General features: G+C 38.4%; 1 protein-coding gene and 1 long non-coding RNA gene across 3 annotated transcripts; both read right to left on the reverse strand.

Annotated features, from left to right (window-relative positions):
* Positions 1–4132: 4132 nt before the first annotated feature.
* LOC122032072 lies at positions 4133–5244 on the reverse strand. The gene is made up of 3 exons (XR_006125949.1): positions 4557–5244; positions 4356–4446; positions 4133–4183 (listed from the first exon to the last, which is right to left on the reverse strand). It is a non-coding gene; the product is annotated as an uncharacterized LOC122032072 (long non-coding RNA).
* Positions 5245–6009: 765 nt separating this feature from the next.
* Positions 6010–19172, reverse strand: LOC122031885 (ASC1-like protein 1). Of its 2 annotated transcripts, none has more exons than XM_042591090.1 (6): positions 18812–19172; positions 14682–14896; positions 14435–14590; positions 7213–7398; positions 6564–6748; positions 6010–6453 (listed from the first exon to the last, which is right to left on the reverse strand). In XM_042591090.1, exons 1-6 carry the CDS (start codon positions 18947–18949, stop codon positions 6422–6424), a joined length of 912 nt encoding a protein of 303 aa, XP_042447024.1. In that variant the 5' UTR covers positions 18950–19172; the 3' UTR covers positions 6010–6421. The 2 variants fall into 2 exon arrangements, with proteins under 2 accessions (XP_042447024.1, XP_042447025.1); XM_042591091.1 differs by having other exon boundaries at positions 6011–6453; positions 18825–18961.
* Positions 19173–22313: the final 3141 nt, after the last annotated feature.

A 22313-nucleotide genomic window follows, 5' to 3' on the forward strand; every position in this document is an offset into this window, starting at 1 on the left:
GATCAATGGTGCTCGACCTTCACTTGCTAATAGACAAGACATCTAGCTACAAAATCCGCTATGTCTTCCTTCATGTCGTCCTTCATGTCGTTCCACCAATAGAAACATCTCAAATCTTGGTACATACGGGTACCGCCTGGGTGGACAGCAAATCATGAGCGATGAGCCTCTGGAAGTAACTCCTATAAGACCGGATGAGACTGAAGTACGCAAAATCTGCCTCGGAAGTGTATAACACCCTCCTCGTCTCGTGTAAACTCGGTCTGCTGCCCGGAAGCTATCTGGCTGCAAATAAACTGCAAATACTAATCAGCAGCCTAGGCTCTCGTATCTTCGTCCTGATCAACGACTGAGCAACCATGGTAACCAGAGTACCCTGCTCTTTCTGTCCTTACCCCTCAAGGCCCAAATCGGAGGAACCTTAAATCAAGCCTGTGACCACAACTCGGTGGCAAGCTAAAAATCCCTCCGGACTTCCTGCTAAGCGCATCGGCAACCACATTAGCTCTCCCCGGGTGATAGCTAATGGTACAATCATAATCCTTCAGGAACTCCATCCATCTGCTTTGTCGGAGATTAAGTTCCTTCTAAGTAAACAGATATTCGAGACTCTTATAGTCAGTGAGAATCTCAAATGTAACGTCATATAAATAATGTCGCCAAATCTTCATGGCAAAAATAATGGCGACTTGCTCCAGATCATGTACAGGGTAGTTCTTCTCATGATCCTTCAACCGACGAGAAGCATAGGAGACTACCATATCGTGCTGCATCAGAACAGCGCTCAAACCTTGAATAGATGTGTCGGTGTAGAGGACATATCCGTCCTCTCCAGAAGGTAAAACCAAAATCGGAGTCGACACTAGTCTCTGCTTCAGCTCCTAGAAGCTGGTCTTGCCATCATCAGCCCAAGTGAACTTCACGCCTTTCCTGGTCAGGCGTGTAAGTAGCATAGCAATCCGTGAGAAACCCTCAACGTATCTCCGGAAATATCGAGCCAAACAAAGGAAGTTGCGAGCCTCTTCTATAGACTCTGTCTACTCCCAACGGTAACAACATCGATCTCCTGTGGAACCACGGTATACTCCTACTGGTGACCGTGTGTCTCAAACATCTCACAGAAGACAACCAAAATACGTACTACTGATCCTCACATCTAGACGTTTCCATCGAAACATCTCTAGAACTATGCAAAGATGATGTGCGTGACTCACCGTGGATCCGAAATAGATCACAACATCGTCAACAAAGACAATGGAAACCGATCCAAACATCCTGGGAATACCAAAACATCAAGTCTCTGAAAACATCTAAGGCTTCCCAAACCCTAATGGTAAAATCATGACCCATAATGTCCGTATCACAGACATTTCTAACCATAAGATCCCTGACAATAAGTCTGAAATATAATCACCAACAATACAAATCACCAAAGAATAGATCCACCAGTGTGAGAGCAACGCTCCATCACAAGAAATACCACATATGTGGGAGCAACGCTCTACCACAAACAATCCGTAATAGGTGGGAGTAACGCTCCACCACAACAATCCAAAATATGTAAGAGCAACGCTCTATCACAAACCAACAATAATATGTGGGAGCTCCGCTCCACCACAAACGATCCTTAAGTGTCCAAAGCACCTAACTATCCAACTAGAGGCTGCACGAGATCACTCAATCACATATCACTATGGGCAGCCAAAGGTATAACAATCCAGCAATCAAATCAAACTCATCGTCAAATCTATCAACATCGTAGTGAGTCACCCACTAATAAGAATATGGGTTGACAGGGTAATCCAACAAATGACATAATACAGACACTCCACATCCTGCATTCAACATAAGTAGAATCATCATGCTACTACCAACAATACACCTGGGACACTTGCTCACACAACATATGTATGATCGACATAATCCTCCGTTTTGTACATACCAAACACACTCATAGCACAGGTATAAATCAGTGTGATACCTCCAACAATACCTACCGAACCCGTGTGCATATATCAACATAGGTATAATCAACAATACACCTCAACAACACTCACATGACATATATACACCTATGCCAAGAGTATAATCAACGTAATACTTCCAACAAATCATAATCGACACGAGTATACTCTCAGAACAATCATATAATAAACAAGATACCTCAAATATTACACCGAACACATCTGCACATATCACAACTCAGATTAAATCGATAAGATACATCCAATAAAACACTCAAACATATGTGCACATTCCACAACATAATTTTTAATTGACAAATACCTCCAATAAATAATCAGACATGTATGTCTAACCACTCGGGTATAATCTACTAGAAATCCATAATAATCACATGTATAAATGTGTACGACCCAAAAGATAAAGTCAGAATTCAAGAACATCAAGACACTCTCATTTTTATCCTCAAAAATATCAGCCCACATAATATCAGATGAATAAGTCTCTACTCCCCATGAGAGCAAGTTAACATTCAAAACATCAAATCATTATTTATCCACATAGTTCAATATCAGAGGAAGCAAATATCAATTTTATCATCCTGTTAACTAACCACAACTAACCAGATTTATTAAAATTCATAGGCACACTCAATCGTAAACTCTCTAGCACTCGATCTATATCTGATCACCAACTATAATCATCAAACCTGTGAATATCATACATAACACTCACTATGTCACCATCAACGACAACCCAAATAATAGATCATCAAAATAATTATCCACTAATAGATCATCAACACAAATATCTAGTAATAGATCATCAGATAACCACATAACATTTACTCTCATAAATCATTAGAAATCAACACATCACAATATCTGATCTCACAATATTCCTCAACCTCAAATCATTCTCAACAATAATCAAACATGATAACTCCCCGAATGACCAATTTTCATCGTATCGGATACCCTAATATCCAAAAGATATGAGTATAAAAACTCTACTGGCTAAGTCAACAGGAATATGTAGGTATCATCCATTAGCCAACTAACAATAACAGAGGCTGGTATATGCCTCCATCTCCTACTAGTAGTAACAGAAGCTAAAACTACTGATGGTATGATATGAAAAATCACCAGAGACTATAATCCTTGATCTCTATTAAGGTCAACCATGCTCAATGGTTAACCCATCACATGTAATATGTGTTACAACAACTAAACAGGTATTAAATAAAGAATGTTAATACATGTCATAAACTATAAAATAAACATCATACCTATATGCCGTCTGGAGATGTTCCATCGCTGTCCAGCCCCCAACTTCTGACCTCAAAGTTCCGAACATGAAAATCGTCGGAAATCCATATAAATCCGAAACGGAAGTCTGAAACATAACATAATGGAAATCCGTACAAACCGAAGTAGATATCCAGAATACCTAAAGCAGGTATCATAACCCTGCTCTGATATCAATTCTAATAAATTGGTATCAGATAAATCTCAATATCCGCAACACGAAAATCAAACCAGTATCGCCAAACTTGGCGCTCTGATACCATATAAATTGGTATCAGGTTATCCTAAATATCCAAAATATGAAAACAAAGATCGTAAAACTTAAGCTCTGATACCACTAAATTGTCACACCCCAGAGGAGTCCCTGTCCGAAGAAATTTCGGCAACATCTCCCCTGTACGGCGGACAATCTGAAACTTTCTACATCTCCATATACCTCAGCCACATGCGGCTGGAATAATAACAGAAATAAAATATAACACACAGACATTCCACGCAGTTTATATAACAAGTAAACGGAAGAATAATACTCTGAATCGAAATCAACCCTACTCCACTACACCCATAAAGCACAAATCCGATGATAAGATCAATTTACCTCTTCTACCGTCTAGGCAGGCATGTAGCAAAAGCAAAACCAAACCAAATCTATCGACATCACAAAATCCATACCATATCCATACCATCAAATAAAACAAATTTAGCATAGTCTATGTAAGAAAAACCAAAAGACCAATAACATCCTCGAGGTCTGTAACAAGTTTTGGGTAGTGATTAACCGAAACAGAATGAGGAACATAATTAATGAAATTTGTTAAATTCACTACTATGTATATCAAAGACATAAAGTCAAAAGTACCCACCTCCGATAAAATGATCCAAATCTGACTCTGAGATACTCGTCTCGTCAAGTCCTGTGTCAGCAATATATATAGATTTTATTTAGGTAATTCCTATAAATAGCTAAATAAAAGTCCCTGACACTAAATTAGGACCAAACCCTAATTAACACATGTACCTAGGTTAACGTTAGTTATTAACCTATCTATCAATCGTCAACAACATGATCAAAACCCTATTCCTTACCTCACTTCTCACAGCAAGGATGTTGCTGAAAATTATGGCCGGAAAAATCACAGCTGCTGTGGAACCCCGATACACTACCAGCGAAATGAATCTACAATTAAAGACCACTATACTTAATTAGTCTTCCACCCAAAACAAGTGCTGCTCACAACACAACAAGAATCAGAGTACAAAATCGAAAATCAAACCTTAAACATTTACCTTAAATCCCACTGCCGAATCACTGCTGCCCTCTGTCGCCTTCTCGAGCTCTCGACTCCCGGCGACACACAAAGTAGAAGCACGGCAGTAGTTGCTCTAGATCAGCTGCACAGGAGAGGGAATTTGGCCGACGGTGGCGGCAGTGAATCTGTTGGTCGGCTCAAACCTCACAGCAGCGCCTAGGGCACAGAAAATCAGCCGGCAGCCAGCGCTGGGTCGAACCTGGTGGCTGGCACAGAGGAGATCGGAGAGGGGTGGTGGCTGTGAGGATCTCCACGGCAAAGGGACGACGGGCGCCGATGGCCAGCTAGGGCTCGCGGTGGCCGACGGCAAAGATCTAGGGCACAGCGCAGTAAGAGGGGCTGATTGATGACCCAGGCCGCGGCTTGAAGGTGGCCTCCGGCCGAGAGGGGCGGCGGCGCAAGAGGGCACAGCGGCGATGGGGGCTCGGCAATAGCCGCGATCAACACTGTCGCTCGGCGAAGTGGTTGAGAAAAAGGGGAATTTAGGGCTCGGGGAGGAAGAAGGAAGAGATGTGGCGTCGGCGTCGCAGGAAGGGAAGGAGAAGGAGATGAAGTGGAATGAGGGGGAAGCCGGTTAGGGCGGTTAGGACAAAGAGAAGACGCCGTCGGGTGAAGTTGGGCACGCGGAGGAGGAAGCAACGGCGAGGAAAAAGAGAAAGAAGAAGAAAAAGTGTTTAGAAAATAAATATTTCCTCGTCAAAACGGGTAGCCTAAAGAGGCTTTTTCGAGCCCCGTTTTCCTCCCCGTTAACTCGTTCATACGAAACCGAAAAATTTCCAAAAATTTCATAAAATTTCCTTATTAATATTCGCCTATTTTCGATATCGTTAATATAGCGAATTTATAATTTTTTTTTTAAGAACGAGTCTATTTTTTTTAAGAGAAATATGCACCAAGTTAAAATTGGACATCTTATAAATTTTTATTTTATAATTTAAGTATTCGAATTTCATCCCATTAATGTTAGAGATAGACTATCTTCCTCGTACTTCACCTATTAGATAAATTCGGAAGCACAACTTATGCATAAAAAAATCGATCTCTAAAATATTTCTCATTTAGAATTCGAATTTTGATTTGTTTATTGCTCTTCTAAATATTTTGTCACCTGCATCAACTCGTGAAAAGACATCTTGCACCTTTTTAGATACACATTATTGGACTCCTCCATCTCTATAATAAAAAGATTTCCTTTCAACTCTTCAATTCACTTAAAAAATTCATAAGCATCCCTTTGAGTTTTTCTCTTCTATAAGTTAGCCAAAGCGTTAAAAATTCACTAAGGTTTAAAATTTAAAGTGCTTCTATTTTAAAATACAAATTTATGATATAGTAGTCAATTTTGATCAAATTGCTTCAACTTAGATCAAAATTACTACTCAAAGAACTTTTATATCAAAATTCTCTTTACAAATTTGCTAAACTTGCGCAAACTAAATTAAAATTACTCCGACTTAATCAAAATCATTTAAATAATATTGTGACAATTATGAGTTGTATTTAATTATGATTACAAACCGCTACAATACTACTTAGGTAATTTGAATTAACCTGAAGCAATTTTAATTCGATTTTGCATACAATCAACATCGAATTCCTTCTAATGGAGATAATTGAATCTCCAACGGCAACCACTCACCATGAGATGAAGATGTTCTTTTCCGTCTAGAGAAGCTTAATGCCAGGTCAACCTAAAAATAAAAATGGCTGATCTTTCTTGAGAATTTGCGAATCGCAAGCCGCCTTTATGAATAATCACTAGCACAATAGCACAAAGTAGTCATCGATGCGCAAAAAGAATGCTGCCGAATCACATCAACACTAACCCGAAGATATTCCCAATCAATCTTCATGTTCCTCTTCACTTTCTGAATCTAAAAGCCAAAAAGGGCCAACAAAAATCATACATTATGATAGATGCTATTAGAAAGACACTATCAAAACCATGAAGTTTGAAGAGCAGTTACTGCAGAAGAGGACTTGCCTGATCGGACATCGTCACCAACTCGGCCTCTGGCCTGGATTTGTTTCACAAGCATTCGATACATCAAAACCCACCAGTATATGTTAAGAACAAGCAGCGAGAAGAGAAGAGTGTTGAATACATAATAATATATGGGTCCTTCAAATTTGTGCTTCGCCTTGTCCAAGGTCAGGAGGACTTCGTAACTGTTGAGACATGAAGTCAGTAGTTCACTCGGCTACATCTTAAAATAAAGAGATGCATGAGAATTGACCACTAATGTGGTTTTAAACTAAAGCTTTGAATATTAAGTGCAAATGACTTTAGGCTAGGTTGAGTGGGATGGGAAGATAGCAGGAGAGAGGAAGGAGGGGAATTCGGAGACACAGATCATGGATCACTCTCATATTTAAATTTTATGTTGCTTTCTATTCCCTAATCTTCCCCCTTATTACCTCCCAAGTAAACCAAGTGTCGATAAGTACATTGTCGCAGGAATATGATTCCCATATTATAAATGTTCAGATGCTCAAAACAGGCAAGAGATTAGTAAATACAATGCCATTGCAAAACACTATCCATAACTAATTATGCATCTTAGCACTGAAAACAGTTCCGAGTTACAAAAGCTACTTCAATAGCAACTTGTAAGAGAAATCGAATATTTTACCTTGTGCTTCGGAGGATCCAGAATGGAAAGTACGTAAGACGAAGTATGACCCATGATGCAACAAACATAAGAAATGAAATGGTAGCAAGCCATTCTGTTCCACTATACTTGGACATCTTCCCCACCTCCAAAAACACATCACTTGCATCATGTATGGCCAAAACAATTGAACCAACCCGAGCAAATCTGCCCAAATACAAAGAGATAAATTACTAAAGAATCGTAATCTTAAAGAAGCTAAAAGACCAGCTTATTATTACTTCTAGAAACATTATCATTTTATGCCAAATATTTAACAGAGTTTGGTTACAAAACATAAATAAAACTACAATGTTTCTTCCAAATCTTTGACTTTGCGAGGCATTAGGCTGTATAATCTGGCTATGTACGAACTTCTGCTCATGCTATGCTCCCAGACATTCTTGTACTATCCATTTGATTTTTACAAGGAAATCCTTTATTAGTAGAACAAAGACTGATCAAACCTCTAGAGTTGGTGACCCATACCAGCTAAAGTCACTTTGTTTGTTCTAGAAAAGTATTTCATGTCCCCCATGATTTACTATTTTTTTCTGATATAGTTCTGTCCCCAGAATGCATGTTTAGTTTTGGGCGCAACAATAATTGGGAAGTGGGTTCAATCGTTGCCTTCTTGTATTGTGCACGAGACCAGTGCGAGCTTTAGTCACTAGTTTTATCTCTTCGAATCGAAACGGGTGGGACAATATAAAAAAACTCTTCCAAGGGGAAAAGTTTGGGGTGCAAACTACCATCGAAGGAGACCAAAAAGTATATACTATCAGTGTAACATAAACATATAATATAAATTAGGCTTTTTTTAAGAAAAGGCACTTTTCACTTTCTTACTCCCTGCTTTTGTTCTGGTTTCTTTGCTTCTGGTTTTGCTTTGCTTTCCTCCGATAAATTGAATCTTTGTTATCCCACTCGTGTTGTAGGGCATTTTCTATCTTGCCATCGGGCTGGCGATACTGGGCCGCTTGAGGTGAGCGATATCACCTTTTTCCAATAGAAAAGTATTTCATGTCACCACATACATGCTTAAATATGCATATCCAGTGCATCCCACACCTCACGTCTGCATATATAGTTGCATGTTGTTACTAATTTTCAGTTAATTTACCCACACAAGCAAGTTTAGTTAATTTAATTTTTAGAAAAATATAGATAAGGAGGTACCTAATTCAGTTTGTATTTAATTTAATTTTGAATGTAAAGAATCAAAAGATGAGAAAGGAAGAAATGCCTTGAAAAGAGAATGTAATAGGAACGAGAATGTTGATTGGACTATTTAGAATAAAAGATAACTTTTAGAATAAGGACTACATGTTTTTGTAATGTTAGACTGGGACACCCTTTGCTTTTTGTCAATCACTAGGAGTGGGCATATATAGTCTGAAACTGGTACACCAAATTGAAAAATTCAGGGGGCGTTTGGTTTAGGGGAATAGGAGTGGGGAATGGGAATGGGAATAGGAATGGGAATCATTGATTGACATTGTTAATGTTTGGATTATAGGAATAGGAATGCAAATAAGGGAATGAATCCTTGAAATTGGGTAATAACTCATTCCCATGTACCTCCCCTTCAATGAGCCATTACCCTATTTTCATCAATCAAAATATTTACTTATTCCAAAAATACCCTTGACCTAAAACTAAAATTTTCTCCCTTAATACCAAATATCAAAATATATTTATTTATTTTTTCTTTCATATCACTTCTCTCTCTCCTTGTTCTCTCTCATCATATTTTCTCTCTCATCATTTTATCACACACTTTCTCTCTCTTTAATCTCTCATATCACACTCTCTTTCCTCTTTTTTTCTCATTACACTTTCTCTCTCATCATACTTTCTCTCTCCTCAATCTCTTCCATCGCACTCTCTTCCTTCTTTTTCTCTCATCATACTTTCTCTCTCATCATACTTTCTCTCTCCTCAATCTCTCCCATCACACTATCTTTTCTCTTTTTTTCTTATCACACTTTCGCTCTCATCACACTTTCTCTCTCCTCAATCTCTCTTGTCACACTCCCTCTTTTTTTTCCTCAACACACTTTCTCTTTCATCATACTTTCTCTCTCCTCAATCTCTCCCATCACACTCACTGCTCTCTTTTTTCCTCATCACACTTTCTCTCTCATCATACTTTATCTCTCCTCAATCTCTCTCATCACACTCTCTCCCCTCATTTTTCTCATTACATTTTCTCTCTCTTCATCCTCTCCCATCATACTTTCTCTCACATCATATTTTCTCTCTCATCTTCTCTCATCATGATCTCTCCTATCACACTCTCTTTTCTCATTTTCTCTCATCGCACTTTCTCTCTCTTCATTCTTTCTCATCACACTTTCTCTCTCATCACACTTCCTCCCTCATCATTCTCTTTCATCATATTTGTCTCTCACATTCATCTTTCTCTCACATCTAATTTTTTCTCTTATTTTCCTTTAAGGGTAAAAAGGAAAATATTGATTTATTCCGATAGAAAATATGCAACTAACCAAACATTGCTTTTAAGAGTGATATTCATGCTCATACCCATTCTCATTCCACAATACAATGATTCCCATTCCGATTCCTATTCCTAGGAAAGAACCAAACGCCCCCCTCAATTTTTTAGTTTATCAATTTGGTTTCAGTTGGAAAGTAGTCAATCCTGTTGGGTTCGGTTTGCTTTCAAGATACTTCCTGGTGAGACAATTGTTAGGATCCTTCGTACGGAGGCTAGAGGGGGGTGTGAATAGCCGACCCCAAATCGTCGCGTTTCTACACACTAGGTTAGCGGAGCGGAAAATAACACGTAGAAACGAAGGAAAAGAAGACAAACCTCAAACAAACCGATGTAACGAGGTTCGGAGATTAGGGCTCCTACTCCTCGGCGTGTCCGTAAGGTGGACGAGTCCAGTCAATCCGTCGGTGGATGAGTCCCCGGAAAACCGGCTAAAAATAACTCCTTATGGGTGGAGAAACCTCGTCACAATACTTGTAACAGAATAAGAAGTACAAAGACGAGCAAGTACAAAATAAACAATTGCCTTCTCGTCGACTGGAAGAAGCAACGGCTCAGCGCCTACAACAGCAGATGGTCCAGTCGGAAGCTCACGCGAAGCTTTGGAGGAGCTCAATCAAAGCTCAAGCACAGCAGCACTTAGTGGAGGAGGAGGAAGAAGAAACAGAAGAAAAGCCTCGATCTCCTTTTATAACTCGCGAACCGCACAAGCGGCCGGAGAAGGCGGAGCGACCCGTCATGACTCAGCGGTCGAACGGACCGATCGAGCTCCACTCGATCGGTCCAGATCTTCCGATCGGTCGGGACCGATCGAGCCTGGCTGATCGGTCCCTAGACCGATCGAACGCTTTAAAGTTGCCCAACTTTTGCGTTTCTTGATCGGTCGCGGACCGATCAAAGACCGGATCGGTCCACAGGCCGATCCCACCTCTCGAGAGAGGTGGTGCGTCTCGATCGGCCGGAGACCGATCGGGCTATGCTGATCGGTCCGCGACCGATCAGAAGCTTCGAACCGATGCGCTTTGCCTTTTTGTTATCGATCGGTCACCGGCCGTCGATCGATACACAACGATCACCGATCGGTCTCGCAGACCGATCCGAGCTTGGTTTTGCCCAAACCAAATCCCAAGTCTCCCAAACCATCATCCGGTCAACCTTGACATGTTGGTACATCACGCTTAGCATCCGGTCACTCCCCTCCACTTACCTGCTAGACGTCCGGTCAACCTTCGACCCACTTGGACTTTTCTCTTCGTGTCAAGTATCCGGTCACTCCCTCGACTTGACCTTCTTAACACCGGATGTCCGATCACCCTCGATCCATCTGGATTTTCCTTGCCTTCACTCACCGTGACTTTCACCTAACTTCACTTACTAGGGTTTTCACCGGCTTCACTCACCAGATTTCCAACCGCCTGGCTTCACTCACTGGGACTTCCACTTTCACCTAGCTTCACTCACTAGGATTTTCACCGGCTTCACTCACCAGATTTCCGATCCGCCTGGCTTCACTCACCATCTCCATTGCCGCCGGCTTCACTCACTGTGACTTTCCCGTGCAACCTATTTGGACTTTCCCCGTGCCAAGTCTCCATACTTGGACTTTCCGCGTGCCAAGCTACCTGCTTGGACTTTTCCCCGTGCCAAGTCTCCATACTTGGACTTTTCGCGTGTCAAGCTCCCTGCTTGGACTTTTCCTGAATCAGGTCAACCAGGTCAACCTTGACCTAAGGTTGCACCTACAATCTCCCAAACACCTATTCTTGTCAACCATCAAGAATACAACTCTCTTCTCGTCAAACATCAAAACACAACTCGAGTCAGGTCAACTCGAGTCAGGTCAACCAGGTCAACCTTGACCTAAGGTTGCACCAACAACAATAAAACAAATCAAATCGACTAATACTTATATAAATACAAATACATATTTTAAACCACATTAACCTATAATTTACTATGTATTTGTTTATTGTCTGAATTCTTTTTATTGTAAACATTATAATAATTATTAGCTATAAATTAAATAATATATTGTTTAGTAGCTTAGTAGTTAGTATGTACTTGGTTTATGATTTTTTTTTAATTAAAATTTTGATTTAAACCGAAACAAACCAAAACCAAACCAAAAATCTCGGTTCAATTCCAACCCAAACCATTTTCATTTTGGTCTGAATTTTTCAAACTCAAAGTTTGAATTTGATTTTACCTATGAAATCAGTAAATCGAGCTGTGCCCACCCCTAATAACTATGTATGGTAATTTCAAACTAGCTTGAAGGATTTTTATTTTGATTAGGCTCTTAAAAACAATTAAATTATATGCTTATTGTAGAATTTAGGGAATAGGAAAAGATTGTATTGTGTTCATTATCCTTCATGAGAAAAATAATCATGATAAATCACAAATCTAGAATTCCGTGTGAGACTAAGTCTTAGTAGATAAGAAACCCTACTAATAAATACTTCAAACAGTCCTCATAAACATGGAGCAATGGCACTATCTATACCAACTTGTTACATACATTAGAAAAACTCTTATAAACATAACCATATACTAGACATAAAAATGATGAAATAAAATATAATGCTCGCAATGTGAAACCAAACTTAAAAATTAACAAAGCTTGCAACCAAGATCCAACTGACCTATGATCAACCAATTTTGAAAATAGTTGAAAAAGCGTGAGGGTGGTCCATAACACAAGCAAAGGCTGATAGTGATGGTGTTTGTGTCCACATGAAGCGCATTCATCGATAGGTTATAAGGTCAAGACCAAACGTTGATAGCGGCAATGCTCATGTTTGCGTGGAATTTCAAATTGTGAGTTAAGGCTAGTAGTGATGGCAGTAGTGCCCATGTGAGATACAGTTGTCAATAGGTTGTTGCTTTATATGCAGAGGTTGTGTGGTAGTATTGTTGTTCCTAGAAAGACCTTGTAGTGCATAGAGGTAGGTGATCAAGCTATGAGCAAAAGGCTAGTAGTTTGGTGCTCCCGCCTCCCAGCTAGTTCCAACATTGCTTTCACATCTTAAAATGTTCTCTAATCTATAGGGTTGCTTGGACTTGCTTAATGAACATGAATACCTGATCCTCTTGAAAGGAGAGGAGGAACCTCTATCGATAAGTTTGGTAGTGGTTTACAAGCTCTAATGTTAGAAGGAGAAGGGGGGTTATGTTGGCTCTGAGAGCAAGAGATAACGTGAGCTTTGTGAACAAGATAGCAAAAGAGGACATTGGAATCCATGTGAAGTTGTGGCTTGCATGTAAAGGAGTGTCACATGGATGTTCACGGTGCTATAGTTGTGCTCCTAGAAGCATAGTTCTAGTAGTTGCTAGAGGAAGTTCACTGGGAGACAAGTAGATATAGACACATCTTAGAGGACAACGACCTCATAACTGAAGCAGGGATTTACCCAACATAATTAGGCATGATAGGTGGCAACAGATGTTGGCACCATGATGCACATGGTCGGTTGACAGTCATGGACTTGCACCTCATCGGTGCATTTGGTCAACTGTGATAAGCTTTGAGGCACCCACTATGTCCTTAGGGGTCGTTGGATGGAGACAAAGAGACTAGGATCACTATATCTAGATTGAGATCAAGGACAACGAGGCGGAGAAGAGATTGGCAATGGAATAGAGAGAGCCTAAGAATTCCAACAATATCTGGGAAGAGAAAGTCGAGAGCAAAGGCATGTGGGGGGAAGTTGGATGAGGAGAGGTGGTCAGCAACATCCACCTAAGGAGAATACTACTTTGGAAAGACCCAATTCTAAAAGGGCAGCTCCAATATCATGTAGAACTTAAAATACAATTCATGAATTTAATAACAGCAAGTATTTAACGATTTTAAGTCCTATAGAAATCCTTGATGCAACTTTCTTCAAGTATAATAGGAGTCTTGAGAGTACAAGAGATGCAACGCCAATGATATCTTTATCATTTGGAAATCAAGCTATTTGTATGTGGAAGATGTTTTTGTCTTGTGAGACAACTTTTGGAACTATATAAGTGCTTATTGTAGACTTATGACAGTCCCATCCCACAAGAAACAAAGATTTCAAAAAGGCTCCAGCTGCTACCAGCCTAGTTAGCTGAATGAGTCAGGATAAATCAGTTGTGCACCTTAAACATCTTAAGCACGAATCAAATTACTATCAGATAAATGAAAAAAAGTTCAACTGAAAGTGTTTCCACAATTGTGTTATATGATACAAAAAAAATTCCAACATTAAATTGTTAAGTGAAGTTGGACTTAAAAGTTTTTAACTGTGATGTCAGTACTGTATTAGGGACGAAAAGAAATTTGTCACCATAATTTACTCAATTTAAATTGGTACATATCTTTTTGAAAAAGGAATTCAGCTTTCGCTTAAAAGATTTTACTTGAGTATCTAGAAGATGTGATGTTCAAATAAAGGCAGTTTAGATAGAAATTGCTATCAGAGTAACCAATCAATAAAACAGTTAATATTGTGAATAAGGATTTTCTTCATATTTCAAATAGTTTATATGAAGAATATAGACAATAATTCTGAACACATTTTTTCTCCTATATCCGAACCATTCTTGATAAATTTAAAAAAAAAAGTTTTTTTCAGCTAAATAACAAACTATCTGCATGCATCCGTTATGGCAGAATGATGGGGGAAAAACAATAGAAAATTGGGGGTGACAACCAACCTGAATATATAAGAGAGCACAATCAGAACTACACTTGCTACATGATGAGACATTGAAACACCAAAGTCAGATCTCCTTGTTTCCCAAAATATGAGAGCAAAAATAGAATATGTGTAGAAACCAGCAGCATACATGTACACGACCTTAAGTTTTAACCTGGATGAAAAACAAACAAGACTTAGGCTTAATCCAATTAGCACACTAACAAGTAGCAAAAGATCATTGGCTGGAAAATAGCATGTCTTACTTTAGTTTTTGATCGGGCCAGACCTGATCTCCTGGTCCTACCCAAAAATATTTGGTATTTGTGAACCATGGTTCATTGTATGTGACATAGACGGACAAAAGCTCTCCTGAACAGAAGTAAAGAAACTTCCATGCTGACTCCTTACACTTCTTGACTTTTCTTCTTCTTTCTTTTTCATCATTCATTGTTTTAGGTATAAGCCGCACAGCTAATGTCTATATAACAAGAAAAATCAATAAATTTCTCAATCCTTAATTGTGAACTAAACTGAAAAGGGAAGCATGGAGAGCCTACTAATCAAACATCAAACTTCATTCCATGTCCCATGTCACATACATAGAAGACAGATTAAACTACCATATATATGATTGCCTTACCCACACAATTACCTGGACAAATATACAGAACTCCTTAAAAGATGTTTTCCTACAGGTTCTCTTCAAGTTTAATTTTGTGCAAACAGACATCAGAGTAGTGGATTAACATTTGATCTCATTTATAAACCATTTTTGGGGCATGATAAATTGAAAAGTGTTGCCGTTATTACCAACAAAATAATAAGTTTAGTGATCACCCATTAAGGCCTTCTATCCAAGACTGCAAATTAAGATCTTTTTCCAAGCACAGAGGTCTGAACAATAATCTTTCTTTTAAAATATTGAAGGGTTCCAAGATTATAAAACTAGTTATCTGTTGGAATTTTTTCAGCATAAAAGATTTTCCAAAAATGTCTTTCAAAACACAGAGAAGGAGAAGGAGAAAACTATGTTATCTGTTGGAAGTTTTTTACCACAAAAGATTTTCCAAAAGTGTTTTTCAAAACACTAAAAAGGAGCCTCATAGGAGACTTTAATTTCACATTTCAAATTTGAAAGGAATCTGAGACATTTAAAATGTGTTCATGCATAAAGTATGTTTTACAAAAAGGTGTAATTAACGGAGGCTTGAACATGATGGAATCATTTGCTAAATCATGTGCAATGAACATGAGTATGTGACGCACTGTGCTGCATCCCACAAACGCACCGTCCTATACCACATGATGTCAGTATGTCTAACAAGGCTTACTGGATGTACATGATGTACAATGTGACCTTTATTGGGGCATTGTACACTTTCTTAGTTGCAATGACATGTGTAATTAATTTATTGTCACATAGAAAATCACCATCCACATAAGCCACCACATGTATATGACCAGACCACTGACTAGACCATTGAGTCTTGTAGACGAAGCTTTGACTAACAGATTTGTGCACTTGGACAAAATCCAACAACTTTGTTTTAAAGTTAGGTGATCACAACTTGCACAAGATCAAATGATCTCATCGCATCTTAGATGAAATTGCAAGACCTCAGTTGCACACTTAGGAAAGCGACTACAAACTTCAGGATCATCACTTGCTACAACTTGACAAATTATCATTCCAACCCATTAGTGACATTGTATTTCCTACAATCATAAGACTTATATTATAGCTGAAGATAGTGACGATCAAGGAGATAGCAGTTCTAATCCAATTGAAGAGGTTCACCAATTCCAATTTCAAACAGCGATTGAAAAAGATGCACCTCCTTCTTGCACCATTGGTGATGATCTATGTCCTCAACACTCCCAAGCACAATGAGGAAAAACTTTAGAGTCGATTCAAGAATGGAGTTAGAGGGAGAATAATAACTTGATATGCTACAACCCTGATGCAGCAATAACTATCAATTTCGTTGATTCGCGCATAAATACCAGAAACGATCTTCTAAACCCTATTGATTCAGCGGAATGCTATGGCAATCAAACTTGACGTTTGGGAAGAAACGACACAGCTACAAATTCTTATTAATCAAAACTTCCTTACATCAACCTTAAATAATTGTTTATATAGACTTCAAGCCCTAAGACACAAAGAAAGGAAAGAAACTCTGATAGAAAGGAAAAATTCTAAACATACAAAAAATCTAAAATATCCTAAACATACTCAAAATCCAAAAAGACAAAAGACAAAAATTATCAAAAATATTCTAAATACGAAACTCAATAAAAATAATAAAAAGATTAAAATTGCTTTCTCGAATTGCTCTTCTGTCCATATCATTCTCTTCAAGGTGGAGAAAATTCGCCCTCGAATTTAGAGGAATCTGGAATCAACTTAGTAAAATTCTCTCCCAAGTCTTTGGTCTAGCACTCGCCTTATGAGATCAGCCTCTTGAACAAAGGAAGCATCAACAAGAAAGAATCTTCATACCACCAATCAGCACTACAATTTCTAGGCCTAACTCCTGTACTAATGTTTTCCACAAGACGCTCCCACCAGGGCTTTGCATCATGCCATACTCCATCATAGGCTAGCTAAAATGCTTTGGATCTGCATAAGCTTTGATAGCTAAAGAATCAATGCATCTATCGATGATCTGAAGGTTTTCTGCATGAGGAAGAAGATCATCACATGTTTGGAGTGCTTTTATCAAATCATTTCAATTATGAAGAACCACTTGGTTGAAAAAGATCTCTAGCTGAGCAATCAAGTTGCTTTCTGCGATTTTCTCAGTCATTTGAAGATGTTCAGCAGCACATCGAAGGTAAATGGCATTTGAGGCAGTGAGTTCTAACTTCACATCATAACAAACTTTGCTACTAGTTCAAATGCCTTAGCCCCACCACACAAATCTCTTCTTTATGAGAGATCTCCTTGATAAGCTTTTCCATAAGTCCGCTCTTTGACATAAGAGGAAACTTATGAAGATGGAAGGACATCTCCTCAACTTCAACAGTAGCATCAATTCGAAGTCCCGTTGTGCAGTCCAATGCTTCATCTGCAATTTTATACATCTCTTCATCGTCAGAAACTAGCTCGCTAGTTGACTCGATCTCATCTTTGTCGTAAATTGGCTCACCGAATATTTCGATCTTTTTGTCCACATATTTCTTAAATAAACAAAAACTTTCCTCCTCATCAAGAACATTCTCTTCATAAATGTCCATCTCGCAAAATTGCTACTCCATATCAAGATCAAAAGCGTAGTTGACTTGTTGTTGTCTTCTCGGCGACATGTTTCCACAAGATCAACTCGGCTCTAATACCAAACTGATGTAGCAATAACTATTGATTCGGTTGATTCACGCACAAAAACCAAAAAAGATCTTCTAAACTCTATTGATTTGGCAGAATGTCAAGAGATAGACAACCAAACTCGACATTTGAGAAGAAACGGTGCGGCCACAAATTCTTATTAATCAAAACTTCCTTACATCAACCCTAAATAGTTGTTTATAATAGACTTCAAGCCCTAAGACACAATGAAAGAAAAGAAATCATGATAGAAAGGAAAAATTCTAAACATACTAAAAATGTAAAATATCCTAAACGGACTCAAAATACAAAAGACGAAAATTATCAAAAATATCCTAAATACCAAACTCGATAAAAATAATAAAAAGATTAAAATTGCTTTCTCGAATTGCTCTTCTATCCGCATCAAACCCCAACCTTAAACCAATGTCAGACAATGTGTTCAAGACCTACCAACATCATGTGATGGAAAAAGAAGTTTCTTGTAAGTAAACTTCCCATAAGTCAATAATTCTAGTGTACTGAAACAATTATATGAGTTGCAAAGAATTTTCTAATGACTAAAAGAGATTAAATTGAGTTTGGACAAATTCTTTGCAATGACATTCGCCATCGACAAACTCCCACCTTTTTGTAAGGATTTTAAACCACAGAATTTGTGCACTCCAGTAGGCAGATTCCGACAACCTTGTTCCTGAATCGGATGGATGGTGGATTCTTGCAGGGGAGTGCAAGCGTAGAGGAGAGAACAATCTTATCAACATTGTAGAGGAAATTTCCGAATCCAGAATATACACTAACGATTTATTGAGGGTAAATTAAGCCCTACTACGACGCATTAGACGAGTGATAAGCCATCATTTCAACCCACTATCGACCACATTTTTCCAACCCTATCCATATAAATCTTAATTAAGCTAGTCAAAGCAAGACCGGATCTTCTCGAACACCCTGCATCCAAATTGACAAAAAAAAAATCCAAACTTTCACCAATACATGAAACTTCGACAAAGGAAAATCCGAACAGTGATCAATACATCAACACAAGGTGCCCTAATCACGCACCTCGAAGACAAACCTATCGAGGAAGAATCTGATGGTGAAAAAGAATAGCGCAAATAAGGGCAGCGCCAGGAAGTCCTCGTACACGGGGTACGACTCCTGCTGCCAGCTCAATGATCTGAAACCTCCGATAAAATCCATCTCTCCGGCCCAACAGAGAGCTGCGAGATCCAGAAAGACGGGATCTCGCAAGCCGCCGAGGACGATCGTAGCTGGATGGCGACGAGGGCGAGAAGGGATTCCCAATTTAGGTGCAATCTGCGAACGCAAGTGGTCGCAGTGGATTGAGAAGACACGTGGACGTTTCCAATTCGGTTTCAAGAAGAAGATATTAGAGACAAATGATGTCAAACCTTGCCTTGACAGCTACGTTATATTCTGTTTTGATACTTCAATGACCCGGTTGCTTTTCAGAATCATGAAATGAAATTAGATTCCATCCACCCGCACAATATTATATTGCACTCTTAAAAAAACTAAAAATCCAGCTATGTAGCCCCTGCAATTCGATGGTCTGAATATATATTGCACTCTTAAAAAAAACTAAAAATCCAGGTATGTAGCCCCTACAATTGGAATAATCTCACAGTGGATGGTCGATCCTTACTCCACAAATCGGCTACCAATTAAATCCGAGATATACGAGAGGGTACTGACATGACGGGCCAATATCAGTAACAGTTCGAGCACCACTAGCGTTTAATATGCCTAGCACGAGATGACGAGAATCAAACTCTGGTTATATGGGTTAACCTGATGTTGTTGCATTGCACGACAGGTATTCGTTTCTACCATGCGCGCATACGCATGAGAGGGGAGGGGCCTACATGACCACTTGCTTGTGCACAACCCCTCTCATGCGTGCACGACAGGTGCGTGCATCTGTCGTGCAACGTAACATTCCTATATAGAACATGTGTTCTTAGGATAATCAAATGAATATATATTAAACATGTAATTTGCAGGTTGATTAATGATGTAAAAAAAGATTATGTATTTTGATAAATAATTATTATAAATAAATAATTATTTATTTTTAAATTATTAGTAAATAATTATTATTACAAAATAATTATGTGTTTTCTAATTATTAGAAAATACTTATTATTTTCTTAATTTATCTATTTTTTCTATTTTCACTTGGTATTTATATATATCATATACTATTATTAATAATATATGTGAATTCTATCGTCAATACAGTATCAGAGCGGTAAACTTAACAGCAATCTTTTTTAAAAAATTTTTCTTTCTTTTTCTCCTCTCTTCCGCGTTTCTTTTTCTCACGGTTCAAAAAAATAAACATTAGTTTTCTTCTCCTTTCTCTGCCACTTATGCGAACGGGATTCGTCGTTGTCACGTCTTTTCTACTGTTCACCTGTTGTTGCGACCAGAGGAGACGTCGTCGTTCAAAGGCAGCCCACCATCGGTCTTATCGTCGTCAAAAAAAAAAGTTATTGCTGTCTCTCCGCTACCGACGTCCTTGTATCACCAGCCCCTCTTTCCCTACAAATTTAGCGACTCCACCGCTTCCTTCGCTTTCTCCTTCACGGGTTCAAGTCCATCCTGTGACACCTCCTTCATCAGTGTCACCTTTTCTCGAGCTTTCTGTCCGATCACTTCTGTGATCTCTTTAGTTTTCTTATAATCTTCTTTCTCCCTTATTTTCATTTCTTATGTTTTTTTGTCCTAAAAAAAATTCTCTAACTTCCTCTTTGTCACTATATAATAATTTTTTTCCCTTCTTTCAAAAGGTCCATTAATAGCGAGGTTCAATTCCTCCTCTTTTCTCTTTTTGTTTTTTCTCATAGCAAATAATATTATTATCTTTTTTCTTAAGTTTAAAGACATCAAATTTCATCCTCCTCTTCCTCCACTCCTTTGTTTGTTTGTTTTTTTTTAAGCAGCAGCCGCATTATAGCGGTCTTTCCTTCATGAGTATTGTTTTAGCCATCTTCTGATAGATCAAATTACAAGTTTTTTTTTCAAATTTTGTTCAATAGCAGATTTTCTACATCTGCTCCAGCATATGCAGCCATCAAAATGTAGCCTTCTCTCTCTGCTGCTCTTATTCCGATGACAAGTCAGATTCCAACCTTCAAACAATAACACCTCATCTCCTTCTAATTACTGTCTTCTTTCATCAAAGGCAAAGTTCAACAAATCGTCATTTCGTTGATCGCACTGGTGAATTTTGCTCTAAAAAAATACCCATCGGCCGCCTTCTACAATGGTTGTCATTGACGACATCACTCGCCAGCTATCTCTTACAAATACTCCTGATTCATCTTCCAAACAACGCATGGTTGCGTACTCTTCGACTGAGGCTGAATATCACGTCATTGCCTCTGCGACATCTGAGATCCAATGGATTAAGTCACTTTTGATATATCTGCTTCTTCCAATTACCACGTCTGTTGTGCTTTTCACTGATAATTTGGGCCTCCGAACTGCGAGTTACTCATATTTCTGCTGAGGATCAGTTGGTTAATGAACTTACCAAGTCGCTTTCTCGACCTCGACTGTTTGCTTTTTGTAACAAGATTGGTGTCATTTCTGGGACACCATCTTGAAAGGGCGTATTAGGAAATAATTATTATAAATAAATAGTTATTTATTTCCTAGTTATTAGGGAAGAATTATTATTATCAAATAGTTATTTGTTTTTATTAGAGAATAATTATTATTAGGAAATACTTATTATTTTTCTAATTTATGTATTTTCCTATTTTCACTTGTAATGATATTTATATATACCATATGTTATAATTAATAATATGTATAAATTTTTTCATCAATAATGTAAAATAATGTCTTTAAGATATACAAGAATTTTCTTAACACTATGGTTATTTAATAGGGGTACACATAAATTGATAGATATTGTATATACATTTAGAGAGAGAGAGAGGGGCATCCAGATCTTATAATCTATTTTAATCTTGCAGTAGACAATCCGACCCTATATTCCATGTACGAAGTAAACTTAGGAAGTGTATTGGCTCCAAACATAATATCTCAGCTTCATCAATTGTTTAATCATCATAGAGGTGTCTTGCATCATGAGAATTAAATTATAATTGCTTAGGAAATACTTTATATATATATATATATATATATATATGTTGGTCCCTTTATAGGCCAGCAAGAGGGGAGGGGTGAATTGTCCTATAAATTAAAACACGAATCTTTCTCGGATTTCAACTATATAATGAACACTTGTAATAAATAAATAAAAGAGACTAAGTAAAGAAAAACAGACACCAGAATTTTACTTGGTTTGCAATCAGTGGATTGCTAATCCAAGGAATGTAAGCGCACTATCTGATTCTCCTCTGGGCGGAGTAGCCTCTTACAGCGTTGAACGTACAAGAAGAAAAGTAAAGCACACAGAAGTTTATTACAAGTTCGTCGTTCTGATTAATTGATTTGCTTCTGGACCAAGGCTATATTTATAGCCTTGATCGGGGTGCCTGGAAGGGTTCCGGGCGCCCTGGGGGGATAA

Source organism: Zingiber officinale, chromosome 11A (genome assembly GCF_018446385.1).
Source record: "Zingiber officinale cultivar Zhangliang chromosome 11A, Zo_v1.1, whole genome shotgun sequence".
Taxonomy (NCBI): domain Eukaryota; kingdom Viridiplantae; phylum Streptophyta; class Magnoliopsida; order Zingiberales; family Zingiberaceae; genus Zingiber; species Zingiber officinale.

Coding starts and splice junctions, on each gene's coding strand:
- LOC122031885 (XM_042591090.1), bottom strand. CDS start 18,949: ATGGATTTTATCGGAGGTTTCAGATCATTGAGCTGGCAGCAGGAGTCG. Junction 14,897..18,811: donor TCGATAGGTTTGTCTTCGAG/GTGCGTGATTAG, acceptor CTTGTTATATAG/ACATTAGCTGTGCGGCTTAT. Junction 14,591..14,681: donor TGGCCCGATCAAAAACTAAA/GTAAGACATGCT, acceptor TTTTTCATCCAG/GTTAAAACTTAAGGTCGTGT.